Source organism: Dendropsophus ebraccatus, chromosome 4 (assembly GCF_027789765.1).
Source record: "Dendropsophus ebraccatus isolate aDenEbr1 chromosome 4, aDenEbr1.pat, whole genome shotgun sequence".
Taxonomy (NCBI): Eukaryota; Metazoa; Chordata; class Amphibia; order Anura; family Hylidae; genus Dendropsophus; species Dendropsophus ebraccatus.
In genome coordinates this window covers 100407286-100435067 of record NC_091457.1, presented here as the reverse complement: position 1 = coordinate 100435067, position 27782 = coordinate 100407286, and the positions used below count along the sequence as shown (strand labels likewise).

General features: G+C 47.3%; 2 protein-coding genes across 3 annotated transcripts; one reads left to right on the top strand and one right to left on the bottom strand.

Moving 5' to 3' along the window:
• Positions 1-72: 72 nt before the first annotated feature.
• On the bottom strand, positions 73-19675 carry LOC138788511 (U3 small nucleolar RNA-associated protein 6 homolog). 2 transcript variants are annotated; one of them, XM_069966446.1, is made up of 19 exons: positions 19282-19675; positions 10920-11004; positions 10274-10315; positions 10093-10185; positions 9966-10013; positions 9820-9883; positions 9616-9734; positions 9353-9430; positions 8616-8697; positions 6414-6495; positions 4488-4669; positions 4319-4398; positions 2689-2766; positions 2420-2599; positions 2177-2295; positions 2033-2107; positions 1884-1950; positions 1721-1793; positions 73-230 (listed from the first exon to the last, which is right to left on the bottom strand). In XM_069966446.1, exons 1-19 carry the CDS (start codon positions 19371-19373, stop codon positions 73-75), a joined length of 1797 nt encoding a protein of 598 aa, XP_069822547.1. In that variant the 5' UTR covers positions 19374-19675. The 2 variants fall into 2 exon arrangements, with proteins under 2 accessions (XP_069822547.1, XP_069822546.1); XM_069966445.1 differs by having other exon boundaries at positions 2033-2136; positions 2215-2295; positions 19282-19670.
• Positions 19444-27769, top strand: POLR2C (RNA polymerase II subunit C). Its single transcript, XM_069966451.1, has 9 exons — positions 19444-19584; positions 19674-19723; positions 21095-21163; positions 21243-21295; positions 21422-21550; positions 24877-24928; positions 26947-27115; positions 27364-27438; positions 27583-27769. The coding sequence occupies exons 1-9, from the start codon at positions 19499-19501 to the stop codon at positions 27725-27727; spliced, it is 828 nt and encodes a 275-aa protein (XP_069822552.1). The 5' UTR covers positions 19444-19498; the 3' UTR covers positions 27728-27769.
• The last annotated feature ends 13 nt before the right edge of the window (positions 27770-27782 follow it).

The window sequence follows — 27782 nt, the reverse complement described above, 5'->3', positions numbered from 1 at the left end:
GAACTGAAACAATTTAATGACTGCAGCTTTGTAACCTGTTGTAGAGAAGCACTGAGGACATTCATTATAGCTTTATAAGTGTCCAGTCTGTAACAGGGTGTATTTATTCACAAACTCCTCCACGTCTGCTCCCTGCAGCATCTTCATGGCTCTCCAGTGAATAGCACCACAGTTCTCTGGTTTCCCCTCCACATGGTTCAGCTCTTCTTTGATATATGACAACCAGATATCTGAAGATGAAAAACAAAATCGATTTTTATCTATGTTACAGACAGACTCAAACTTGCGGGCCTTACAGGCTTAGGCTATCAGGGTGCTATACTGCACTGAAGGCAGAAGGAGCTGATGGTCCAAAACATTGCTTCTCATCTGCTGATGAGCTGTGTGTCCCTGTCATTGCCCACCATTGGCACAAACAAGAAAATGCACATAATGCCTTAAAGGACAAGTGCCATGAAAAACTTTTTCCCAGTAATTGAAGCACATTACAAAGTTATATAACTCTGTAATATGCTTCATTCACCTATCTGCCTCCCTTCCCTGTCTTTTCCCCCCTCCACCCCCCACCAGGAAGTGTAAGAAACTCACAGACCTGATTACTGTAGTCACCAGGCAGCTCCTTCTTGTGAGGATGAGTCATCAGCAGGAGGGCTGCTCTAGGTCCTGTTACAGCAGCCTCCCCCTCCCCTCCTTGTCAGGTGACTCTGCTTGCTCAGCTTATCTTCTCTAGTGACATGACTCCTTCACTGAGTCCACGGCAGCAGAAGAGAGGGTATGAGGGGAGGGGGGAGCTGCCTAAGTGCCAGAGTCAGTCTGAGGGAAGATAAACAAGTGAGATGTGACAAGTGATGGCTTGCAGTTGTTCAGCCAATGGGAGCTGAGCAAGCCTGTCACCTGACAAGGCAGGGGAGGGGGAGGTTAGTGTAACAGGAGAAGGAGCCAAGTCTGTGTGAGTCAGGACACTTCCTGCTGGGGGGTGGAGGGGGGAAAAGGCAGGGAAGGGGGGCAGATAGGTGATTGAAGCATATTACAGAGTTATATAACTTTGTAATGTGCTTCAATTACTGGGAAAAAGTTTTTCATGGCACTTGTCCTTTAATAGTTGCTAGAAAAAGTGAACAACCTGTGACAGCACTGCCATGGGTCCTGCACACAGTAGTTTACCCAAAATCCAGACACTACAAATAATGTAAGAGAGGAGCCAAAACATACTCTCCCTCCCATCAGGTATGCTCCTGCAATTCTAGGAAGGATGTGAATGGGAAAAGTTACTGTCAGTAGGAAAGGTGCACTAAAAAAGTGTACCTGTAGTCATGACCCAATCATCAGTGAATTCCTCTCAGCAGCCAGAAGTCTGGGTTAGCCATGGCTATGAACACGCAGAAAACGTAATGTGTGCAACCCCTATAGTGATCCAATGGGGGAGGGCATATTCGTACCCATGGATACCTGAAACTTCCAGCCGCAGAGGAATCCACCGCCGACAGATACACTTTAAGAGAATGCCACTGGAAGAGACTGGATGCTGTTGCAGCTGACAAAAGGCGTGCGGTGGAAATAGGGAGTACATGCTAATGAAGCTGGACACAGTTGCTGCTGAAATGTGATATTTGGTTTCTCTTTTTTGGAAAGGTTGTATATTGCAAGTCCTCCAGCTGAAAAGCCCTAGATTAAAGAGTCAGCATTTCAGATGTAGGGGTGAGGGGTTGTGAACACTAACCTGGTTGTGTGGCCCCAAACTCCCGCAGCGCACGCTCATAATACTCTCTTAAATTCACCATCCTGCTCTTTTCCTGTGTGTGACAAAGAAACACAGTGTTTCAAAAGACAAAAATTGACTTGTTTTATCCACACTTCTACCACAGTCCTATGTTCAAACTCACCTGATTCTTCTCTATGTCAATCATTTTCTCAAAAAATTCCAGAGAAAAAGGACGATTTTCATTTAAACTAGAAGACAGGAACAGGGGTCACATATGACTGGACAACTCAGGAAAATTTGGGGCGTCTAGAGAAACTGCACCCTACTCACCTTGTAAACACTTTCTTGGCTCTCTTGTATCCCTGTGTCCTGTAGATCCAGTCCAGATACTTTACCTTCATGGTTCTGGTGGCAGTTGGGTTGAGGACGAGTTTCTGTAGAGGATCCCAGATCATTAGGGATTTTGCCCTGTACAAGGTAGCTGGCTGTGCAGCTAGATAGGGCAAACTCACCTGGTATAGAGACTTTGTGGCTTCTGCATCCCTCTCCTTCTCACTCCAATCTACCATCAATATCCACAATGGCAAACTGTCCTGCAAACAAGCAGAGCCCAAAAGCTGCAATAACTGCATGATTTACACAGCATGTTTGAAGATTTATATTCTTAGGAGTAGCAAACATTACTTCATTCACCATCATTCTATCTAAATTTGGTACCTGCATCTTTACTTGTGCCAGTGCCTTCTCAAACACTTGCTCCAGGTTTTCTGCCTTTAGAGTTACCAGAGTCTCCAGTCTTCTTTTCCACATGTCCACAGACCCAGGGAACCTGTCAGTAGCTTTTACCAATACTTGCATTGCCACATCCCCCTGCCCCAGCTCCATGAGGAGAGAGATCTGTAAGCGCACAAGATGACAATCATCCCTCAAAAATCACAGTACCACTGATCCCAATTCTCCCCATCTAGCACAGCATATTTGCTCACCCAGTCATGGTATCTTGCGTCTGATAACCGGTCAGCATCATGAGCCTTCTGAAGTGTAGACAGCAGCCTGTCCTGCCTCTAAAACATAGATGAGACATTAGTACAAAAACTGACATTAACCCCTTAAGGACAGAGACAATTTCGATTTTTGCGTTTTCGTTTTTTCCTCCTTGTGCATAAAAGGCCATAGCAGTTGCATTTTTCCACCTAGAAACCCACATGAGCCCTTATTTTTTGCGTCACTAATTGTACTTTGCAATGACAGGCTGAATTTTTGCATAAAGTACACTGCGAAACCAGAAAAAAATTCAAAGTGTGGTGAAATTGAAAAAAAAAACGCATTTTGTTTATTTGGGGGAAATGTGTTTTTACGCCATTCGCCCTGGGGTAAAACTGACTTGTTATGCACGTTCCTCAAGTCGTTACGATTAAAACGATATGTAACATGTATAACTTATATTGTATCGGATGGCCTGTAAAAAATTCAAACCATTGTCAACAAATATACGTCACTTAAAACCGCTCCATTCCCAGGCTTATAGCGCTTTTATCCTTTGGTCTATGGGGCTGTGTCAGGTGTCATTCTTTGCGACATGATGTGTTCTTTCTATCGGTACCTTGATTGCGCTTATACGACTTTTTGATCGCTTTTTATTACAATTTTTCTAGATTTGATGCGACCAAAAATGCGCAATTTTGCACTTTGGGATTTTTTTGCGCTTACACAGTTTACCGTACGAGATCAGGAATGTGATTAATAGTTCGGGCGATTACGCACGCGGCGATAGCAAACATGTTTGTTTATTTATTTATTTATTTACTTTTATTTATAACCTGGGAAAAGGGGGGTGATTCAGACTTTTATTAGGGGAGGGGGCTTTTTATTCACAACAACACTTTTCTTATTTTTTTTACACATATACTAGAAGCCCCCCTGGGGGACTTCTAGTATATACACTTTGATCTCTCATTGAGATCGCTGCAGCATAGATGCCGTGCCCGCTAATACCTACGGTCCCGGGCTACACGCGGCACCCGGGACCGCCGCGGTTCAGAGCGGGGTCGCCGCGCGGCCCCGCTCTGAATGCCCTTACCGGCAATAGGGCGTACCTATACGCCCTTTGTCGTTATGGGGTTAATGTTCACCGTCAGAAACTGTTGTTTGTAAAAAAAATAAAATAAAAAGCCCCTGTAACAGAACAGAGGTGTGTGCCTTAAACATCTACATTATAGTTATACACACACACACACCAGCCAGACCAGCAGTGGTCAGTAACCTAGAAGACAAGCTGTCAATAACGTAAGAAAAAGAGCAGCATATCAGTAGGAGTGGCGGGAGCATGTTGCTAGCCTCTTGCAATGTCAGCTGATGTTTTCCGCCACAGTGATTGGCTGAGTGGGTTGTCATTCCAGTGACAAGTTTGTCTCTCCAGTCAGTGGAGGACACCAGGGGAGTTGGAAAAGGTAAGAATAGGATGTTGGCTTTTTTTTTTATATGCATCAACAGCAATATGTTAAAAAATAGTTAACGCCAGTTAAAATCCCCTTTCATGCCAAAACTGACACAAATCCTCCATTTGAGGTTGTTTGGGATCTTTATGTTTTCTCGCTGTGATAAGTGGTGACATACCTGCTGCCTTAGCTCCATGCTGTTAGTTTGCCGTTTATATCTCTCAAGACAGAAGGCTACATAGAGCTCCCACATGGACTCTGGAAAATGTGAATGTTGCAAAGTTAGCAGAAGTGTTACACATGGCTCTGGCTAGAAAAAGTTTCACAACCACTACAAAAGTCATCACCTGTTTGCAACGACCCGAGCGCCTTCTCATACACATGGCTGCACTGCTCCTCCTTCCGCATCAGGTCCTGCACTTTTGTCTGTTTGGATGTATACTCTGGTGATGGTAATGTTTTAGCTGACAACTCCTGGCGAGCCAAAAAGTCCCAGGTAAGGGGGTCCTCTGCATAGAGGGTCTGCAAGCTGAACCAGGTATATCATTAACCACTTGCATCAAATTTGTTGGATAAACCCTCCCAGAAAATAACTTTTAAGATTTTCTTTAGTGGCTGTAAAATGCCTTCTACTTTGCAGAGCAAGTTGTAGTATTTATAACAACTATATTTATAATAACTATTTTTGGGTGCATATATTGTGTATCTATGTTTGTTTGATTTTTTGAATGTACTTTTTATATATATTTTTTTAGTATTTTTATGATACAGCCTAATACACATTATAGCCATGGCAGCCCTGGGAGTCTACTGACAGAGCATGTGTAGTTTTAATTGCCCAGCTGCCCACCTTACCCAGCTGTAGTAGCTGTCTATACTGATGGGGAACTCCCTCCCCCAGTGGGATTCTTTATATGACAGGCATGTAAAGAGTTAAACTGCCAGGAATTGACTCATCTTCCCACTGATCAATTGGCGTCCTGTTTGGCAAAAACTCTAGTGGCCTAGGCAATTTAGGCCAAGCAGGATTAGGGATGAACTGTTAAGGGAGGTAATACCAGCACTGCCCACCTATGCAGAATATCAGATTCCCAAAAGTACAGACTTCCCACTGAGGGATGATTAAAGGGACAATCAATGCCACTATCTAGAACAGGTAATGTGTTACTCAGTTGCACAACCCTGAAAATACATCTCCTGTACTGTGTCTATGCTCCAGCAGTTCAGCCATATCCCATCCAGCTCAGACCAGTAATGACTGAAGGCCAAAGTCACTGTCTTCTATAGGAAATATTTCCTATATATTTTAATCCCCTTATTAACCCCTTTAAGCCCTTTGATGCCCGGGTCAAATTAATGCAATGTTCCTCCTCACCTAATAGCCATTCCTCCTCACCTAATAGCCATAGCACCTTTATTTTTCCACCTACAGGGCTGGTTGGGGTGTAATTTTTTTGGGCCATGATCTCTAGTTTTTATTAATATCATATTGGTGTAACAGAAAAGTTTTGATCGCTTTATAAATTTTTTTCTGATATATAATTTAATAAAAATCAGCAATCCTGGTGCAGATATGTAATATTTTTTTTTATAATGGTCAAGGGGGCTATTTTAAACTTTTATTGGGAGGGGTGTTTATAGTTTATACTTTGTTTCACTGTAAAACATGCAATCATTAGATTGCATGTACTGATCTATGCTATGCCATAGCAAAGCATAGATCAGTGTTATCGACGATCTATGCATAGAGCCTGCCTGAGAGCAGACTCTATGCATAGAGCCTGCCTGAGAGCAGACTATGTAGAGATCACAGAACAGACTGGACAAAGTTAAGAGGCTTACCCCCGCCCGTCGGTACATGCGATCAGGACCATCAGTCAGTGACAGAAGCTTGTTCGGTCACAGAGTACTTTAAATCGCAATAGATCGCAGTATTAAAGGGTTAATGAGACTCTCATTACCACCGGCCCGGACATACTGATCTCACTGCTGCGGTCCCGCACACATCAGTAAGCCCCTCAGTCAACAACTTGTATATATACACGGGGTATGTGCAGTAGGAACGTATATATACGTATTACTGACGGGAAGGGGTTAAAGCTTTACCCCTCCTGACTTCTGCTAACCAAAAATAATAAAAGTAAATGAACCATTTGTGCTTTCTACAAGACAATAAAATCCTGAAGCCACACAATCACCAGGGAAAAGCATCTGCTGACTAATTCCTAGTGCCTGGCATGGCATCCCAGTCTGGAGAGAAAGCAGAAACTTACTCAGCCAAAATCTCATTCTGCAGATCTTCCGTGAAATTAAATTTCTTAGCAATAGAGAGAAGTGAGAGATGGAACTCAGCCCCTGCAATAAGGACCAGAAAAAGAGTTACATGCAGCATTCCCACCCTCCACTCCCCCAGAGGAAACCTTTTCTAGCGTTTATGTTAATTAGGGCTGGGCGATTAATCAAAATAATTTGATTTATTCACCCTTAATTTGAAAATCGATTATTAAAAATTGTAATTTTGATTGTAAAAAAAAAAAAACAAAACAAAAAAACCTATGCAATCCCCCTACAGGTGGAGCAGCAGAGTTCAGGGTCTGAGAGGTGCAGTTACTGGCGGCCTCCAGCTGCCAGTAGGTGACACACAATACCAAGATCCCAGCATTAAGTCCGTCCGAGCCCGGGGGACTGTCCTGGAGGAGGTTGCTCTGCCGCCACAATCAGCCGTGCACTGACACAGTATATACAGACACTGCACTGACACAATATATACAGAGACAGTGTCTTTCTATACTGTGGCCGTCTCCTCAATGTACACTGACAGTCCTGGTGCTATATATATACAGACGATGCACAGCCACAGTATACAGACACTGGCAGTTCTCCTCTCTTTGCCTACAGGGGTGGGGAACCGCAGGGAACAGCAGGGATAGATTTGGCAAAAAAAAAAAAAATTTGAGAATCTGCCATAATGTAAAAAAAAGCCGTAATGTTGATGATTATGGCTTACAGCCAAGAAAACCCCCAGTTCTTTCAGAAAATTAAATTATGAGACCAGTTGTTAAAAATTAACACTGAAATGTCCAAATGAAAAGTGTATACAGTAAATGCACTCAATACTTGGTCAGGGCTCCTTCTGCATGTATGACAGCGTCAGTGTAGCCGGTGGCACTGCAGAGGTGTTATGGAAGCCCAGGTTGCTTTGATAGCAGCCTTCATATTGTCTGCATGGCCTGAGGCAGTCTGTTGTCTCATCTTCCTCTTGACAATATCCCATAGATTCTCTAAAGGTTAAGGTCAGATGAGTTGGCCAATCAAGCACAGTTATACTGTGGTTAGTAAACCAGGTATTGGTACTGTTGGCACTGTGGACAGGTGCTAAATCCTGCTGGAAAATTAAAATTCCATCTCTAAAAAGCTTGTTAGCAGAAGGAAGCATGAGGTGCCCTATTATTTCCTGGTGTACTGCTATGCCGACTTTGGTCTTGATAAAACCCAGAGGACCTACCCCAGCAGGCTCCCCAAACCATCACCGATTGCAGAAACGTCACACTAGACCTCAAGCAGCTAGGATTGTGCCTCTTCAATCTTTCTCCAGACTCTTGGACCTTGATTTCCAAATAAAATGCAAAACACCTTTGACCACTAAGCATCAGTCCAGTTCTTTTTCTCCTTGGCCCAGGTAGGATGCTTCTGGCGTTGTCTATTGGTCATGAGTGGCTTGACACATGGAATGCGGCACTTCTAGCCCATGTCCTGGATACTTCTGTGTGTGGTGGCTCTTGAAGCACTGACTCCACCAGCAGTCCACTCTCCCCTAATTTTTGGAATGGCCTTTTCTTAGCAATCCTATCAAGGCTGCAGTTCTCCCGGTTGCTTGTACACATTTTTTTAACCACAGTTTTTCCTTCCCTCTCAACTTTCCATTAATATGCTTTGATCCAGCACTGCGGGAATAGCCAGCTTCTTTAGCAATGAACTTTTGTGGCTTACCCTCCTTGTGGAGTGTGTCAGTGACTGCCTTCTGGACATCTGTCAAGTCAGCAGTCTTCCCTATGATTGTGTCATCCACTGAACCAGATAAAGGGTCCATTTACACAGAAAGATTATCTGACAGATTATCTGCTAAAGATTTGAAGCCAAAGCCAGGAACAGACTATAAAAAGAGAACAGGTCATGAAGGAAAGCCTGAGATTTCTCTTCTGTTCAAAGTCATTCCTGGCTTTGGCTTCAAATCTTTGGAAGATAATCTGTCAGATAAACTTTGTGTAAACGCACCCTAAGGGACTTTTTGAAACGCTTAGGAAGCCTTTGCAGGTGTTTTGGGTTAATTATTCTAATTTTCTGAGATAATGAATTTGGGGTTTTCCCTTGCTGTAAGCCATAATCGTTTGTAATGATTCTGTATAATATAGGGGTTTCACTTCTTGAATTGTATTGAATGAGATGTACTAGTACATACACAGCCCGGGGCTCACCTTTTATCTTCTGCACAGCAGCTTTATAGACCACGCGGACCAGTCCTCCATTAAGAATCTCATCTGAGAAGGAATCTTCACCCTGTGAGGAGAGAGACTGAGCTCTTATAAAGGTCTGCAGTGATGTCTGGGCTGTGATAACTGTGTTCTCTATAAGGGTATATTCACACGGGCGGGCTCGCAGCGAGATTCTCGCTGCGAGCCCGGCAGGTCCTGTCAGTTCCCATAAACTACATACTTGCTGCGGTCTAAACGACCGCAGCGAGTATGTAATTATACCGCCCTTAACCCCTTCTACTCCCGCCGGCTCCCCCGCTGTAAGCAGCATACATTACCTGTCCTCGCTGCACGGGTCCGGCGTCCTGCTCTCCCGCCCGGCCAATCAGTGGCTACGGCTGGGCAACACACTAATTGGCCGGACGGGAGAGCAGGACGACGGACGCGTGCAGCGAGGACATGTAATGTATGCTGCTTACAGCGGGGGAGCCGGCGGGAGTAGAAGGGGTTAAGGGCGGTATAATTACATACTCGCTGCGGTCGTTTAGACCGCAGCAAGTATGTAGTTTATGGGAACTGACAGGACCTGCCGGGCTCGCAGCGAGCCCGCCCGTGTGAATATACCCTAAAGATCAGAAATTGGTCTTTACATGGGACTTTGTGTAATAAACTGCCAGTGGTTAATGTTTAATGTCTGTGCCCATAGTGTACATAACATATGTATGAAAAGAGGAGCTTACAATGTTCATCTTCGCCCGTTCTAAATCTTCTTTCTCTTTTCTCTGCTTCTCAACATTCATCAGCTCCATTCGGAAATACTAAGGGAAAAAAGCAGCAGTCAGATGGTATACTATATTACAGGGGTAGGAGTACGTCTACAAAAATATTGTCCTATGTTCCAAAATATAGCTACTACAATACAGCACACCATGTAGAATATAACTGCTATAATACTATGTACATATATGTATATGGAAATGATAGGCCCAGGGCATATACTGACTTCCTGATAGAGCTTGGGCGAGTCTGGGTGGAACCGCAAGGAACGCAGGAAGAGATGTCTTGAACTTTCAGTAGACAATTTATCCTCAAACTCCCATTTAGCTGCCATTATCCACAAGGCTGAAAGTGAATACAGAAGAGATTAGTGGCAGTAAGGGAACCAGAGGCAGTGCCATGCAGCGATTACCAGGAGAAAGTGTGTTACCTGGTTTATCCGGGTGCACGGCCAGGAGCGAAGAAAAGGTGCGGCTGAGCTGCATCTTACAGTTCTAAAAAAATAAAGCATCACATTCACTGTCTACAACATAACTGACCACAAGCCACAACCACCAAGATGGGGGAGACACTCACCCACTTCTTACAGAAAGCCACATGAGACATCCACAGCTGGAGATCCTCCTACAAGACAGGAGAGATAAGGTCAAGATCCCACCGGCTGGTCTACAACTCCCAGCATGCTCCACTCATCACCACTGACCTTCCATTTGTTAATGGCACGACTGAAGAGGTCATGAATTCTATGTACAATGACATATTCAATCTCCTCCTTCTTAAATGAGTATCCGATGCGCTGAGGATAAAACATGAGACAGTCACCCCTTGAGCCAATTTACGGCTGGTGCCACCCCAGCAAAACCACTGACCATGTTATCACTTACCCGCCGCCTCTTCCTAAGCAGCTCCAGGAAGTTAATCTCATACTATAAGAAAGAAAGTGAAGGGCGGTGAGCAGGTAAGGGGGCACATTTGATAGGACACTATGTTGTGGTATACACTGACAAGCTGGAAGAACAGTATGCTGATGCAAATGGAACAAAGGTCATCGTAATGTATAATTAATGTCATCTTAAAGAGTATACTGTGTTTTTGCCGGGCTCAAGTGTGATTGACTACTATTAAGCAGTGTCCAGTAGACGTATAAATCAGTGGGAATTCTCGACATATACTTATGAGGGATGCCAGTGGCTTGGGTCACACACAGGATCACGCTTTAAGAAAAAGTGTGCAGTATAAGGTCCCAGCTTAGCACTATGACATTCAGCAAATCCTGATGCATATGTCTCAAATGGAGGCAAATGACATCTTTGGGTTCAGGTTTATGATTGGTTTAATGCCTGCACTTACATTATACAGACCCTGCTGCCTAACATAGTGGGAACCCAACCTTCCTATGGTCAGTCCCCTGAAAGCAGTGGAACTGGCAGAGACACGCTATAGTATATGGTAGTGCACCGTTCTCCTGGCTTCACAATGTACACCTCAAACATGTGGCAGACTAGGTGTTAGACCGGGCTGACACCACACCTGAATGTAGCTGATGAAGTCTTCTTTGTCCACCGTCCGCCGCTTCAGCTTATATTCCAGCGCCGTAACTTTCTTTATTACCGTCCTGTACAACAAAGGGCAGATGTGAGCAGTCACTGCGCCTCCATAATAGACTGAAGATGGGGGCTACAGAAGGTGGGACCCCACACTTTCTGTAATAATAAGGACAGACTTGAGCAGTCACTAAACCCCCATAATGGAGACCACAACCTTACAGTACAGTAAACTTACAGCTTCGAAGGACAGACATGGGCAGTCACTGCACCTCCATAATGGACTGAAGCTGGGGAGGTGCTTTCTGTAATGTTGCAGACATGAGCAGTGACTGCAGCTCCATAATATAAGAGAGGGGACACCACAATTAACTGCACCCCCCTAATTGACTGAATCTGGGGGGGGGGGCACACTAACTGTACTGGCACTATGGATAGACATGGGCAGTCACTGCACCCCCATAATGGACTGTAGCTGGGGGGGCACACTTTCTGTAATGGTGCTATGGATAGACATGGGCAGTGACTGCACCCCTATAATGGACTGTAGCTGGGGGGCACACTTTCTGTAATGGTGCTATGGATAGACATGGGCAGTGACTGCACCCCCCTAATGGACTGTAGCTGGGGGGGGGGGCACACTTTCTGTAATGGTGCTATGGATAGACATGGGCAGTGACTGCACCCCCCTAATGGACTGTAGCTGGGGGGGGGGGGGCACACTTTCTGTACTGGCACTATGGATAGACATGGGCAGTGACTGCACCCCTATAATGGACTGTAGATGGGGGGCACACTTTCTGTAATGGTGCTATGGATAGACATGGGCAGTGACTGCACCCCCTAATGGACTGTAGCTGGGGGGCACACTTTCTGTAATGGTGCTATGGATAGACATGAGCAGTGACTGCACCCCCTAATGGACCGTAGCTGGGGGGCACACTTTCTGTAATGGTGCTATGGATAGACATGGGCAGTGACTGCACACCCCTAATGGACTGTAGCTAGGGGGCACACTTTCTATACTGGTGCTATGGATAGACTTGGGCAGTGACTGCACCCCTATAATGGACTGAAGCTGGGGGGCACACTTTCTGCAATGGTGCTATGGATAGACATGGGCAGTGACTGCACCCCCTAATGGACCGTAGCTGGGGGGCACACTTTCTGTACTGGCACTATGGATAGACATGGGCAGTGACTGCACCCCCTAATGGACTGTAGCTGGGGGGGTGCACACTTTCTGTAATGGTGCTATGGATAGACATGGGCAGTGGCTGCACCCCCTAATGGACTGTAGCTGGGGGGGGGGGTGCACACTTTCTGTAATGGTGCTATGGATAGACATGGGCAGTCACTACACCCCCTAATGGACTGTAGATGGGGTGCACACTTTCTGTAATGGTGCTATGGATAGACATGAGCAGTGACTGCACCCCCCTAATGGACTGTAGCTGGGGGGGGGTACACTTTCTGTATTGGTGCTATGAATAGACATAGGCAGTGACTGCACCCCCCTAATGGACTGTAGCTGGGGTGCACACTTTCTGTAATGGTGCTACGGATAGACATGGGCAGCCACTGCACCCCCCTAATGTACTGTAGCTGGGGGGGCACACTCTCTGCATTGGTGCTATGGATAGACATGGGCAGTCACTGCACCCCCCTAATGTACTGTAGCTGGGTGCACACTTTCTGTATTGGTGCTATGGATAGATATGGGCAGTCACTGCACCCCCCTAATGGACTGTAGCTGAGGGGGGGGGGTACACTTTCTGTATTGGTGCTATGGATAGACATGGGCAGTGACTGCACCCCCTAATGGACTGTAGCTGGGGGGGTGCACACTTTCTGTAATGGTGCTATGGATAGACATGGGCAGTGACTGCACCCCCTAATGGACTGTAGCTGGGGGGGGGGGGGGTGCACACTTTCTGTAATGGTGCTATGGATAGACATGGGCAGTCACTGCACCCCCTAATGGACTGTAGCTGGGGGGGAGGGGGGGGTACACTTTCTGTATTGGTGCTATGGATAGACATGGGCAGTCACTGCACCCCCTAATGTACTGTAGCTGGGGGGGCACACTTTCTGTATTGGTGCTATGGATAGACATGGGCAGTCACTGCACCCCCTAATGGACTGTAGCTGGGGGGGCACACTTTCTGTAATGGTGCTATGGATAGACATGGGCAGTGACTGCACCCCCTAATGGACTGTAGCTGGGGGGGTACACTTTCTGTATTGGTGCTATGGATAGACATGGGCAGTCACTGCACCCCCTAATGGACTGTAGCTGGGGGGGGGGGCACACTTTCTGTAATGGTGCTATGGATAGACATGGGCAGTCACTGCACCCCCTAATGGACTGTAGCTGGGGGGGGGTACACTTTCTGTATTGGTGCTATGGATAGACATGGGCAGTGACTGCACCCCCTAATGGACTGTAGCTGGGGGGGTGGGTGCACACTTTCTGTAATGGTGCTATGGATAGACATGGGCAGTCACTGCACCCCCTAATGGACTGTAGCTGGGGGGGCACACTTTCTGTATTGGTGCTATGGATAGACATGGGCAGTCACTGCACCCCCTAATGGACTGTAGCTGGGGGGGCACACTCTCTGCATTGGTGCTATGGATAGACATGGGCAGTCACTGCACCCCCCTAATGTACTGTAGCTGGGGGGGAGGGGGGGTACACTTTCTGTATTGGTGCTATGGATAGACATGGGCAGTCACTGCACCCCCTAATGGACTGTAGCTGGGGGGGCACACTTTCTGTAATGGTGCTATGGATAGACATGGGCAGTGACTGCACCCCCTAATGGACTGTAGCTGGGGGGGTGCACACTTTCTGTAATGGTGCTATGGATAGACATGGGCAGTGACTGCACCCCCCTAATGTACTGTAGCTGGGGGGGTGGGTGCACACTTTCTGTAATGGTGCTATGGATAGACATGGGCAGTCACTGCACGGTAGAGCCTAGAATGTATCCTCTCCTTTGAGTTTCTCACTGTAGGGGATACATTCTAGCATCTTCAGTAGTGAAAATGCTAGAATGTATCCTCTCCTTTGAGTTTCTCACTGTAGAGGATACATTCTAGCATCTTCAGTAGTGAAAATGCTAGAATGTATCCTCTCCTTTGAGGCTCTCACTGTAGGGGATACATTCTAGCATCTTCAGTACTGAAATGGCTAGAATGTATCCTCTCCTCTGAGTGTATCCTCTCCTTTGAGTGTCTCACTGTAGGGGATACATTCTAGCATCTTCAGTACTGAAATGGCTAGAATGTATCCTCTCCTCTGAATATATCCTCTCCTTTGAGTTTCTGCAGGGGATACATTCTATCATGTTTAGTATTGAAATGTCTAAAATATATACCCTCTCAGAGGAGAGGATACATTCTAGGCACTATAATGAATCCCCTATAGTGAGACACTCAGAGAAGAGGATACATTCTAGCCATTTCAGTACTGAAGATGCTAGAATGTATCCCCTACAGTGAGAGCCTCAAAGGAGAGGATATACTCAGAGGAGAGGATACATTCTAGCCATTTTAGTACTGAACATGCTAGAATGTTTCCCCTACAGTGAGAGCCTCAAAGGAGAGGATACATTCTAGCATGTTCAGTAGTGAAAATGCTAGAATGTATCCCCTACAGTGAGAAACTCAGAGGAGAGGATATACTCAGAGAAGAGGATACATTCTAGCCATTTCAGTACTGAAGATGCTAGAATGTATCCCCTGCAGTGAGAAACTCAAAGGAGAGGATATACTCAGAGGAGAGGATACATTCTAGGCATTTCAGTACTGAACATGCTAAATGTATCCCCTGCAGTGAGAAACTCAGAAAAGAGGATACACTCAGAGGAGAGGATACATTCTAGCATGTTCAGTACTGAAGTGTCTAGAATGTATCCTCTCCTCTGAGTTTCTCACTGCAGGGTATGCATCCTAGCATGTTTAGGGCTATGTTCACACATAGTATTTCGGTCATTCTTTCTTCGACCAAAACTGAGTGCTGTGTTTTATGTGTGAACATAGCCTAGTAATGTAAAGTCCATCGAGTATCCTCTCCTCTGAGAGGGCATACATTCTAGAATGTTTAGTACTGAAATGTCTGGAGTGTATCCTCTCCTCTGAGAGGGCATCTCCACCAGGTGTACCCTCTCCTCTGAGAGGGCATCTCCACTATGTGTATCCTCTCCTCTGAGAGGGCATACATTCTAGCAAGTGCAGTTTTGAAAGGTCTAGACCACAGGTGTCAGACTTCATCCCTCGGCTGTTACAGACTACATTTCCCATCATGCCTTACTTGTCCAGACATGGTGGGAATTGTAGTTCTGCAACTGCTGGAGGGCCTGAGTTTGACATCTCTGGTCTAGAATGTTCTCTTTTCTAACTGCAGGGTATACAGTCTAGTATGTATCCTCTCCTCTGAGCGTATCCTCTCTTCTGAGCTTCTCCCTGAGCGGGTCATATTACACAGCATGATTAAGAGGTGAAAACGAGCGGCAATGTTTTAGGTCAGTGCTTTCTTCCCCTTTGTTCCCTGCACATTTTCTGTGTTATTACACACACAGACAGTGACTGGGGGAACTGCGGGCAGCTGCGGGAGGGGCAGCCCAAAAAATCCTTAGATTGTTCAAGCTGCCCATTGTAGACAGCAGCACTATCGTGATCTGGATTACTCGACCAGTTTGAAGACCACAATCAGCTGATAACATGGATTATTACACCAAATGATTATCAGACGTAACGGCCAGGAAACCTTTGGTGTAATACACCATTGTCTGTACAAGGAACAGGACTGGTGTGTGGGGTCTGTATACAGGGGAGAGGACTGGTGTGTGTGGGGTCTGTATACAGGGGGAGAGGACTGGTGTGTGTGGTCTGTCTACAGGGGGAGAAGACTGGTGTGTGTGGTCTGTCTACAGGGGGAGAAGACTGGTGTGTGGGGTCTGTATACAGGGGGGAGAGGACCGGTGTGTGGGGTCTGTATACAGGGGGACAGGACTGGTGTGGGGGGGGGGGGCTGTATACAGGGGGAGAGGACTGGTGTGTGTGGTCTGTATACAGGGGGAGAGGACTGGTGTGTGGGGTCTTTATACAGGGGGAGAGGACTGGTGTGTGTGGGGTCTGTATACAGGGGGAGAGGACTGGTGTGTGTGGGGTCTGTATACAGGGGGAGAGGACTGGTGTGTGTGGGGTCTGTATACAGGGGGACAGGACTGGTGTGGGGGGGGGCTGTATACAGGGGGAGAGGACTGGTGTGTGTGGTCTGTATACAGGGGGAGAGGACTGGTGTGTGGGGTCTTTATACAGGGGGAGAGGACTGGTGTGTGGGGTCTGTATACAGGGGGAGAGGACTGGTGTGTGTGTGTTCTGTATACAGGGGGAGAGGACTGGTGTGTGGGGTCTGCATACAGGGGGAGAGGACTGGTGTGTGGGGTCTGCATACAGGGGGAGAGGACTGGTGTGTGGTCTGTATACAGGGGGAGAGGACTGGTGTGTGTGTGTTCTGTATACAGGGGGAGAGGACTGGTGTGTGGGGTCTGCATACAGGGGGAGAGGACTGGTGTGTGGGGTCTGCATACAGGGGGAGAGGACTGGTGTGTGGTCTGTATACAGGGGAGAGGACTGGTGTGTGTAGTCTGTATACAGGGGGAGAGGACTGGTGTGTGGGGGTCTGTATACAGGGGGAGAGGACTGGTGTGTGGGGTCTGTATACAGGGGAGAGGACTGGTGTGTGGGGTCTGTATACAGGGGAGAGGACTGGTGTGTGGGGTCTGTATACAGGGGGAGAGGACTGGTGTGTGGGGTCTGTATACAGGGGGAGAGGACTGGTGTGTGGGGTCTGTATACAAGGGGAGAGGACTGGTGTGTGTGGGGTCTGTATACAGGGGAGAGGACTGGTGTGTGTGGGGTCTGTATACAGGGAGAGGACTGGTGTGTAGGGTCTGTATACAGGGGGAGAGGACTGGTGTGTGTGGGGGGTGTATACAGGGGGAGAGGACTGGTGTGTGTGTGGGGTCTGTATACAGGGGGAGAGGACTGGTGTGTGTGGGGTCTTTATAGAGGGGGAGAGGACTGGTGTGTGTGGGGTCTTTATACAGGGAAGAGGACTGGTGTGTGTGGGGTCTGTATACAGGGGAGAGGACTGGTGTGTGTGGGGTCTGTATACAGGGGGAGAGGACTGGTGTGTAGGGTCTGTATACAGGGGGAGAGGACTGGTGTGTAGGGTCTGTATACAGGGGGAGAGGACTGGAGTGGGGGGCGGGCTGTATACAGGGAAGAGGACTGGTGTGTAGGGTCTGTATACAGGGGGAGAGGACTGGTGTGTGTGGTCTGTATACAGGGGAGAGGACTGGTGTGTGGGGTCTGTATACAGGAGGAGAGGACTGGTGTGTGTGGGGGGTCTGTATAGAGGGGGAGAGGACTGGTGTGTGTGGGGTCTTTATACAGGGGAGAGGACTGGTGTGTGTGGGGTCTGTATACAGGGGAGAGGACTGGTGTGGGGGGGTCTGTATACAGGGGAGAGGACTGGTGTGGGGGGGGTCTGTATACAGGGGAGAGGACTGGTGTGTGGGGGGGTGTATACAGGGTGAGAGGACTGGTGTGGGGGGGGGGTCTGTATACAGGGGAGAGGACTGGTGTGTGGGGTCTGTATACAGGGGGAGAGGACTGGTGTGTGTGGGGTCTGTATACAGGGGGAGAGGACTGGTGTATGTGGGGTCTGTATACAGGGGAGAGGACTGGTGTGTGTGTGGGGGGTCTGTATACAGGGGGAGAGGACTGGTGTGTGGGGTCTGTATATAGGGGAGAGTACAGGCGTGTGTGTGGGGTCTGTATACGGGGGAGAGGACTGGTGTGAGTCTGTATACAGGGGGAGAGGACTGGTGTGTGTGTGGGGGGTCTGTATACAGGGGGAGAGGACTAGTGTGTGGGGTCTGTATACAGGGGGAGAGGGGACCAGTGTGGGGTGTCTGTGTACAGGGGTTCTCTCCCCCTGTATACAGACCCCACATACCAGTCCTCTCCCCTGTATACAAACCCCACATACCAGTCCTCTCCCCCTGTATACAGACCCCCCCCCCACACCAGTCCTCTCCCCCTGTATACAGACCCCCCCACACACAAGTCCTCTCCCCCTGTATACAGACCCCACACACACGCCTGTACTCTCCCCTATATACAGACCCCACACACCAGTCCTCTCCCACTGTATATAGACCCCACACACCTGTCCTCTCCCCCTGTATACAGACTCCACACACTAGTCCTCTCCCCCTGTATACAGACCCCCCCCCCCCCACCAGTCCTCTCCCCCTGTATACAGACCCCCCCCCCCACACCAGTCCTCTCCCCCTGTATACAGACCCCCCACACCAGTCCTCTCCCCCTGTATACAGACCCCACACACCAGTCCTCTCCCCCTGTATACAGACCTCACACACCAGTCCTCTCCCCCTGTATACAGACCCCACACACCAGTCCTCTCCCCCTGTATACAGACCCCCCACACCAGTCCTCTCCCCCTGTATACAGACCCCCCACACCAGTGCTCCCCCCCTGTATACAGACCCCCCACACACCAGTCCTCTCCTCCTGTATACAGACCCCACACACACCAGTCCTCTCCCCCTGTATATAGACCCCCCACACACCAGTCCTCTCCCCCTGTATACAGACCCCACACACCAGTCCTCTCCCTGTATACAGACTCCACACACACCAGTCCTCTCCCCTGTATACAGACTCCACACACACCCGTCCTCTCCCCCTGTATACAGACTCCACACACCAGTCCTCTCCCCTGTATACAGACCCCACACACCAGTCCTCTCCCCCTGTATACAGACCCCACACACACCAGTCCTCTCCCCCTGTATACAGACACCACACACCAGTCCTCTCCCCCTGTATACAGACCACACACACACCAGTCCTCTCCCCTGTATACCCCTCCATGCTACTATGGATATTGCAGCTTCCTTCACTCTGTTTCTGCACAGTGAATGGTGCAGCAGCTCACTACTTCCTACTTCCGGTCGAGGCCCCGCCCCTCCTGGTGACATCACACCTCAAAGGAGAGGATACATTCTAGCATCTACCGTCACTGCACCCCCTAATGGACTGTAGCTGGGGGGGGGGTACACTTTCTGTATTGGTGCTATGGATAGACATGGGCAGTGACTGCACCCCCTAATGGACTGTAGCTGGGGGGGGGGGGGGGGCACACTTTCTGTAATGGTGCTATGGATAGACATGGGCAGTGACTGTGCTGCGGGAAGCTGAGCCGGGTGAGAGGAGGTAGGGGTGCTGCGGGAGTACGGGACTCTCACCTGGCTTCCTTCGCGGTCAGCAGGCCGACTCTCTCCAGCTGCTGCAGCTCGGGGATGTGATCCTCCACCCGGCGCTGTACAAGTTCCGCCATGCTGCTTTGGAGTGCAGCTCGTCACCTCCGCCCAGGCACACGTGCTTCCGGGGACGCGCTGCTCTTCTATTGGCTCGCTGGTTTACACTTCCGGTTCTGGTACCTCCGCTTCTTCGGCTGGGAAGATGCCGTACGCCAACCAGCCCACCGTGCGGATCACGGAGCTCACTGACGAGAACGTTAAATTCGTGGTGGAAAACACAGACCTGGCGTAAGTGACGGAGAGCTCGAGTCCCCTCCATCCCGCCGCCCCTGCGGAGATTACCGGTCATCTAACCCCTTGTCCTCTCTGTCCCGCAGGATAGCCAATTCCATCCGCCGGGTGTTTATCGCAGAGGTGCCCACGATTGGTGAGTAGGGGATAACGTGACCTGCTGCTCGTTGTGCGTAGGTGCTGCAGTCAGTGTTGTCTAGAATGGTAGAGACCTGAGAGGACACCATTAACATCGATGGGGGTTCAGCACCAGACTCCAATCTGAGCTTCCAGGGGCTGATTCCATGTCATCTATAATGCTATCACAGTGTATACAGCTCTGTCCTGGTACTTTCTTAGTCTTGATGTCCAGCACAATGCCCACACACTTTCTGACTCTCATACACCATCCTTTCTATGTACTGGGATACAACATGAGTCGTGCCAGGATAATGTCCCATCAGGAAAATGTCTGATGCTTTCGAGACTGAGCTATCCAGGCACCTTGAATGCTCTGATGGTTAAAGGGGTTATCCAGCACGACAAAAACATGCCCACTTTTGCCCCACTCTTGTTTCCACTTCAGATGTGGTTTGCAATTAAGCTCCATTTACTTCAATGGAACTGAGTTTCAAACCCAACCCAATCTGGAGACAAGAGTGGTGCAAAAGTTGCCATGTTTTTGTAGCACTGGATAACCCCTTTAATTCATCAAAAAGGCCTTTTACACAGCTGATCTGAAGGCACTGCAGACAGTGCTCGTGCTCATTCAGAGAGATTTAGAGATCAGAAAGGTCAGTGCTTATCTAGGAACTTGCTGAGAGAATATTGCAGGGTGTTGTGCTGTGCAGGACTGCGCCAAGCTCTCTCAGCCCCTCCCTTCTCACAGAAATCCTGCTTCTTCTGAAGTGAGGGGGGAGCTAGGAAAACAGCTTTTTTCAGTACTGAAGGAAACTCTTTTTGTATATAAAACCTTTTACAGAGTTTCTTAAAACCGCTTTTACTATAGATATTTATTGTTTTCATAAAAATGACCCTGAAATGACAGTTATGCTATAACGCTACCCAATCCTGTCTGGCATCTTCTGCACTGCAGCCTCTAATGATCATGTGATGGTCACCAGAGGCTGCAGTACAGCTAAAGACACAGTAAGTGTTCTGTGCCTGCAGAGGAACAGAACACCAGTCATTTTGACAGGTGCTCTGCTCCTCTACAGTAAGCAGCATCTGTATAATTCCACTGCTTACTGTCTGACCCCCAGGGAGTCAAGAGGGGATGCTGTGTATCCCCACTTAACCCCCCGGGGCCATACTGTAAGTAACAATCTGCATAGATCGCTACTTTCCCCTACTGGCTGTTGCTGAGCACACTGTGCCTGGCCCAGAAGTCAAGGGGTTAAGTCACTTGAACCCTTCCTTGCTGGGCTTGGTGTAGTGCATATGGTGTTTTAGCATCTTGGCAGGTGGGCGCTGAGGGCAGAATTATGGGGTTTGCTTTGTCACTGACATTTTCTTATGTTTCTTACAGCTATTGACTGGGTGCAGATAGATGCCAACTCCTCTGTCCTCCATGATGAATTCATAGCACACAGAGTAGGTGAGTCAGAAGGGGAGATGGGCACCTAGTGATTACTGTGCCTATGCCTGCTTGACCCATGTGACTCTTTTATCTGCAGGGCTCGTTCCTCTGACCAGTGATGACATTGTGGACAAGCTGCAGTACTCTAGGGTAAGAGCTCTGGTGACTACCCATCATAGGCACGCTTCTCTTCCTTATATTGAATATTAGTGTCAGTAGTTGTCAGGGTTATCTGTATATTTTACACTCTGTGACCATCTGCAATTTCCCCAGTAGGACTGTACATGCGATGAATTCTGCGCAGAATGTTCAGTGGAGTTCACACTTGACGTACGATGCAATGAAGATCAGACTCGTCATGTGACCTCTCGTGACCTTATCTCCAACAACCACAGAGTGATTCCGGTAAGTGGGATTATGGTTCTCGTATATATGGGATCACTGAACACCCCTTTTTCTACCTGCATGCAAAGTAGGGCTGGGTGATTTGGCCAAAAAAGAAAATCTTGCTAAATAAACAAAACATTCTCCTTGCAGGCAGCCTCAGATGCAGCAACTATATTGCTTCACACATATTTTTCCTTGCAGTCAGCTGAGAGCAGAGGTTGGAGCTTATCAGTGCAGGAGTGATGAAGCAGAAATGTCTTTTGTCCTGCTGCTTGGCCCTCTCTGTGCTGCAGCATGTAAGTGACTCCTGCCCTGCTGTCCTTGCATCAGACAACACAGGAGTCCAGTATGGTACATGCAGAGCTGTGTGATGGCATCTAGAATACATCAGTGCTTTAGGTTTCTTAAAGGGGTAGTTCAGCAAAACAAAATTACTGGTGTCAGAGATTTTAAAAATCTCAAAGAAGTGGTTTTCTTTCTAGTCTGGAGGCCAGGAGAGTTTTTCTATGGGGATTTGCTACTGCTCTGGACAGTTCCTAGCATGGACAGAGTTGTCAGCAGAGAGCTCTGTGTCAGACTGGAAAGAAGACATCACTTCCTGAAGGACATACAGCAGCTAATAAGTACTGGACGTGAGATGTTTTAATATGTAAGCAAATTACTAATCTCTGGCACCAGCTGATTTGAAAGAAAAACATTTTTTGTGAAATACCTCTTTAACCCTTTAACACTTCAATCCCTAGTTATTCTGTAAAATTCTAATAGAAATGAGTTTGGTGCACCAAGGATGGTCCCAAGCCCCCGCCTCATATATATGAGCTCTTCTGCTGATTGTCCTGGCCCAGCAAGATCCTATAAATGCGCAGTAAGAGTCACTGGGCGCCATAACAGTTCTCTACTTAGCAACCCCAGGGTTTGCCCATCCCAGCCCAATGTCACCAATACAGTGTTTCATGCGTATTTATTAGGAGGCCAACACAGGCAGTAGAAATAGTGGTGCACTAGGGGGCTTAGGTTTGCCCTTGGTGCACCAAGCAAACTAATATTTGCATATTAGAATTTTACAGTGTAACTCTGGAATGAAACAGCAGATTATGATACCCAAATCATTAAAGGGGTATTCCAGGTTATTTTGATATTAACTCTACTAATTTGTATTGTAATATAATTAATATGTCTCATTGGTTTGTATTACAAATTTTGGCTCTTTCGCTCAAATTTTACATTAGTCACGTGTTTCTGTGATGTCACCGACCCAGAAGTGTGATGACTTCCCCGACCCAGCCGGCCTCTAGCTAGTTATGCACTTAGCCTACAAACGGCCTCCCTGAGCATGGGACGTCACATGACACCCTGTTCCCGGGCCGGCCTGTCAGTGTGAAGGAGGTCGCATCCACCTCCTGTGTAATCACTAAGACCCTCCACCCCCTGCCAGTGTAACCATCCCGATCTCTCCCCCGGCCCCCTCCTTACTGTATAACCATCCCGATCTCTCCCCTGGCCCCCTCCTTACTGTATAACCATCCCGATCTCTCCCCCGGCCCCCTCCTTATTGTATAACCATCCCGATCTCTCCCCGGCCCCCTCCTTACTGTATAACCATCCCGATATCTCCCCCGGCCCCCTCCTTACTGTATAACCATCCCGATCTCTCTTCCGGCCCCCTCCTTACTGTATAACCATCCCGATATCTCCCCCGGCCCCCTCCTTACTGTATAACCATCCCGATCTCTCTTCCGGCCCCCTCCTTACTGTATAACCATCCCGATCTCTCTTCCGGCCCCCTCCTTACTGAATAACCATCCCGATCTCTCCCCCGGCCCCCTCCTTACTGTATAACCATCCCGATCTCTCTTCCGGCCCCCTCCTTACTGTATAACCATCCCGATCTCTCCCCCGGCCCCCTCCTTACTGAATAACCATCCCGATCTCTCCCCCGGCCCCCTCCTTACTGTATAACCATCCCGATCTCTCTTCCGGCCCCCTCCTTACTGTATAACCATCCCGATATCTCCCCCGGCCCCCTCCTTACTGTATAACCATCCCGATCTCCCCCCCCCCGCCCTGCTCCTTCCTATGTAATTATTTCTGTCTAAAGATCACTCACCCCCTGGTGTAACCATGCTGCCGCTCTGGCCCTGATCTCAGCACCTTCTGCAAGCAGCCACACTCAGCTGACAGGCTCTGTGTGTGAGTGCAGGAGAAATTTCTTTTCTGCTCCGTACACAGTGCCTGGCAATGGCCAGATAAAACTCAGCTGACAGCCTCTGTTATTACACAGGAGGTGGATGCGACCTCCTTCACACTGACAGGCCGGCCCGGGAACGGGGTGTCATGTGACGTTCCGTGCTCAGGGAGGCCGTTTGTAAGGATCTGATAGCTTTCTAAGTGCATAACTAGCTAGAGGCCGGCTGGGTCGGGGAAGTCACCACACTTCCGGTTCGGTGACGTCACAGAAACACGTGACTAATGTAAAAATTGATAGATAGAGCCAAAATTTGTAATAGAAACCAATGAGACATATTAATTATATTACAATACAAATCAGTAGAGTTAATATCAAAATAATCTGGAATACCCCTTTAAGGTATTTTGAATCCCAGTGGATTTCACTCCATACACCAAGGTCTGTATGTGCTATGGTGGTAATAGATTCCCAGCCTGTCAGCCGGGTCAGCCCCCGAAACTCACCCAACCCCTGGACAGGACCCGCCATACATACTGGCTCCTGCACTTCTTGGTCCCGCTGCAGAGATATGAGCATCGGTTCATCTGCACACTCAATATGCAGATGAGCTGAGTTGAGTCTAAAGCTGTGATTTCCTATGGCCATAGGACTCATCTCAGCTCTTCTGCATATTGAGCATGCAGATGAACCGACGCCCATTTCTCCGTGGCGGGACTGGAAATCGCAGGAGCCGGTATGTATGCCGGGCCCTGTCCGGGGGTGGGGTAGGTTATTGGGGGGGCTGACAGGTTTCCATTAACTTTTCTAGTCTTCATCACTGCCATAGCTTTTTGTTCCCTGTCTGTAATGCCAATAGGCAGGATGGACCATGGTTGTGGTTTGTGTTGAGAGCTACTACAGGCAGTCAGAATTTAGCTACTGTAACCACAGTCGGGGTCAGAACACTACCACAGTGCCCTTTGTGCTTCTTAGTGGAATCTTGTCCCATTTATAAGGGTTTAGAATTTATAGCTAAAACTGTAAAACATGAGATGCTATATACTCCATGATTGTCCCCACACTGCTGATCCCTGCTTCAGTTTATACACTATGTCATATCACTGTAACATTATAGAACATTCTAATATTTAGCATTTCTATGACCTTTTGTTTTAAGGTTACATCTCGGAGCAGAGACAGTGATCCCAGTGACTATGTGGAGCAGGATGGTGAGTTACCTAGCATAATTCTTTGCAACAGGAAATATCAGGGGATCTGTTTTTCACTTGAACTTGTCATGTTGAACATGCATTATCTAACAGAGCAAGAGGAGCTAAGCAGATTCATATTTATTTTTCATGGAAAACAATCAGTAGAACTAGTAATATTATTAATTCTTTGCACCTTGAAGGAGTTCAGTGAGTGGTCTCTGACATTACAGGAAAGGCTTTCATTCAGTTATACAGACTGACCATGGACTCATAAGCCCGGGACCAGAATGTACAGAGATTAATTAGTAACATGCAACTCATACTACACAGAAGGATTATCTGCCAAAGATTTGAAGCCAAAGCCAAAACAGACTATAAACAGAGATCAGGTCATAAAGGAAAGCATGAGATTTCTTCTCTTTTCAATCCATTCCTGGCTTTGGCTTCAAATCTTTGATAGATAATCTTGCTGTATAAATGGACCCTAAATCATTTTACACACAGCTGTATATCAGACTGCTGAGCTGCTTCTGCTCTGTATTATGATGCTGGTAGATTGGACAGAATTTTTAGGATGACAGGTTCCCCTTTAAATAAGTTGGTACTAAAGATGCTGAGACTGTTACACGCTGCTATTAAAGCCCAGACAGTGCTCAGGAATAAAGAGGACCAGTCAACAGGTTTTTGGTGTAAAAACTAAGGAAGTGGCTGTATAGGGCCTCTGACTCTAAATCCTTGCATACCTTATTTTTTGATAATTGACCTTTCCATTATTTTAAAGGGAGATCTTTCCATGTCTGAAATAGGCCTTAAAAATCCACGGGGCATTCCCCTGGCTGCAAAAGCCCAGCAAAGGTCTTTTTGTTTTTAAAAGGAAACCAACAACAGTTTAGAAGACTCTCTCCTAGTAGACAAAGCGATTTATAACGATTAGTGATAAACGATCACAAACAAGATTGTTTATTGTTAACCTGAAATAAATCGCCATATTACACAGAACACTAGTCGTTAGTTACGATCGTTACTAGGATCGTTTACTCCATCTGATTCCAGCAAAAGAAGGAACGATTTGTAATTAAGCTAAACAATTAGTGAATGAATGTGGAATTACAGCGAATTATTAACAATGATTTTAGGGTCTGATCTGAATCAACGACACACAAACTATTTTTCAATCGTTGTCTGCAATTACACTGAACAATTATTCAAATTTGAACGATATAATAATCTTCCGTACAATAATCGTCCCGTGTAATAGGGCCCTTAGCGTCCTCTGTCCTATGGAAACATAACAGGAGGTTAGTTTAGTTTTCAGTAAATCGTGACTTTGTTCAATATGTAAATTAGGTGTTTTGTCCATTGGGGGAGAGACTACCACCTACAGTGCACCGACCTGCCTATCCTCATAAGTATTCATCTAGTGATGAGCATCGCCTGTATATTTATTCAGGGGTAACCCTGATTGGGGCACTGAGGGCATTAGTGTTCCACCCCCAGTGCACCAATCAGACCATTTTACATTCCCAGCGTCCCCTTCCCTATGGGAAGCAGGTTTGCGTTTTCTTACCTGCCGTTAGTTTGCATATCAGTTTAAAATGTGATATCTTCATTCCATAGGGGTCATTTATAACAAAGGTATGCACAGATACATGGTCATAAGGCCCTATACAGCTATGGCTGTAATTACCAGTCTGGTACAGGGTAAAGAGGGAATGAGGACAAGGAGGTTGAAGATGGCAATGGACAATGGTTGTTACATCTGCAGGCTGTGATGTAATGCATTGACTTGAAAGTGAATCTGTCAGCTGCCATTCCAACTCCAAACTGCTGACACTGTTAGGTAGCTGTTGGTCAATAAATCACATGATGGCTTTCATATATTGGGCTGTGCTTCATGTACATTAAATAATGCTTTTATTTGGTGCAGAAAGTCAATGGTTTTTTTTTTGCTCTCAAACTGGCAGCAGTCTGAAGTGTGAATTTCAGCTGACAGATTCAGATGACCACTTTTATGCATTGTTCATTTCTTCTGACAGATATTCTTCTAGTGAAGCTACGCAAGGGGCAAGAGCTGCGACTTCGAGCTTATGCCAAGAAAGGATTTGGAAAAGAACATGCTAAGTGGAACCCCACAGCAGGAGTAGCATTCGAATATGACCCTGACAATGCACTAAGGCACACAGTCTACCCCAAACCTGAGGAATGGTACGTCATGGGAGGGGGCAGTTTATTAAGGGATATTAGCAATACAGTGTCTTGCACTGCAGGCATATATTAAAGTCAGACTGTGTCCTTATACATTGACCTGATTTTATGCTTCCAATGGGAACAGTAGTTAGTATGTGTAATAGCTGAATGTGCCCTAAGAGAAATTTGTGTTGTTGAGCTGGAGGTTATCGTTTTATAACCTCACTATATTGCATGTTTTATAATTGCTGCCTTTCTGCATCCAGGCCGAAAAGTGAATACTCTGAAATTGATGAAGAGGAGGCACAAGCTCCATATGATCCCAATGGAAAGCCTGAGAGGTGACTTGTGTGTGTGTAACATGCGCACATATGTGAGCGTACCCCACCCCCGTCTTCCTCCAGCTGTTGAGTTTTGTAGTGCTGTGTGCATTGTTCTTGGTCATGTAACCAGGATGATAATGTGTTCTCTGCTCCTGTCCCCAGGTTCTATTATAATGTGGAATCCTGTGGATCTCTCCGGCCTGAGACTATTGTGCTTTCAGCTCTCTCTGGGTTAAAGAGGAAGCTCAGTGATCTACAGACACAGCTAAGTCATGAGATTCAGAATGATGTCCTTACTATAAACTGAATACCCCCCACCCCTTATTTTGTAATAAAACTTTGTCTTGTATTTCTCCTGTGTC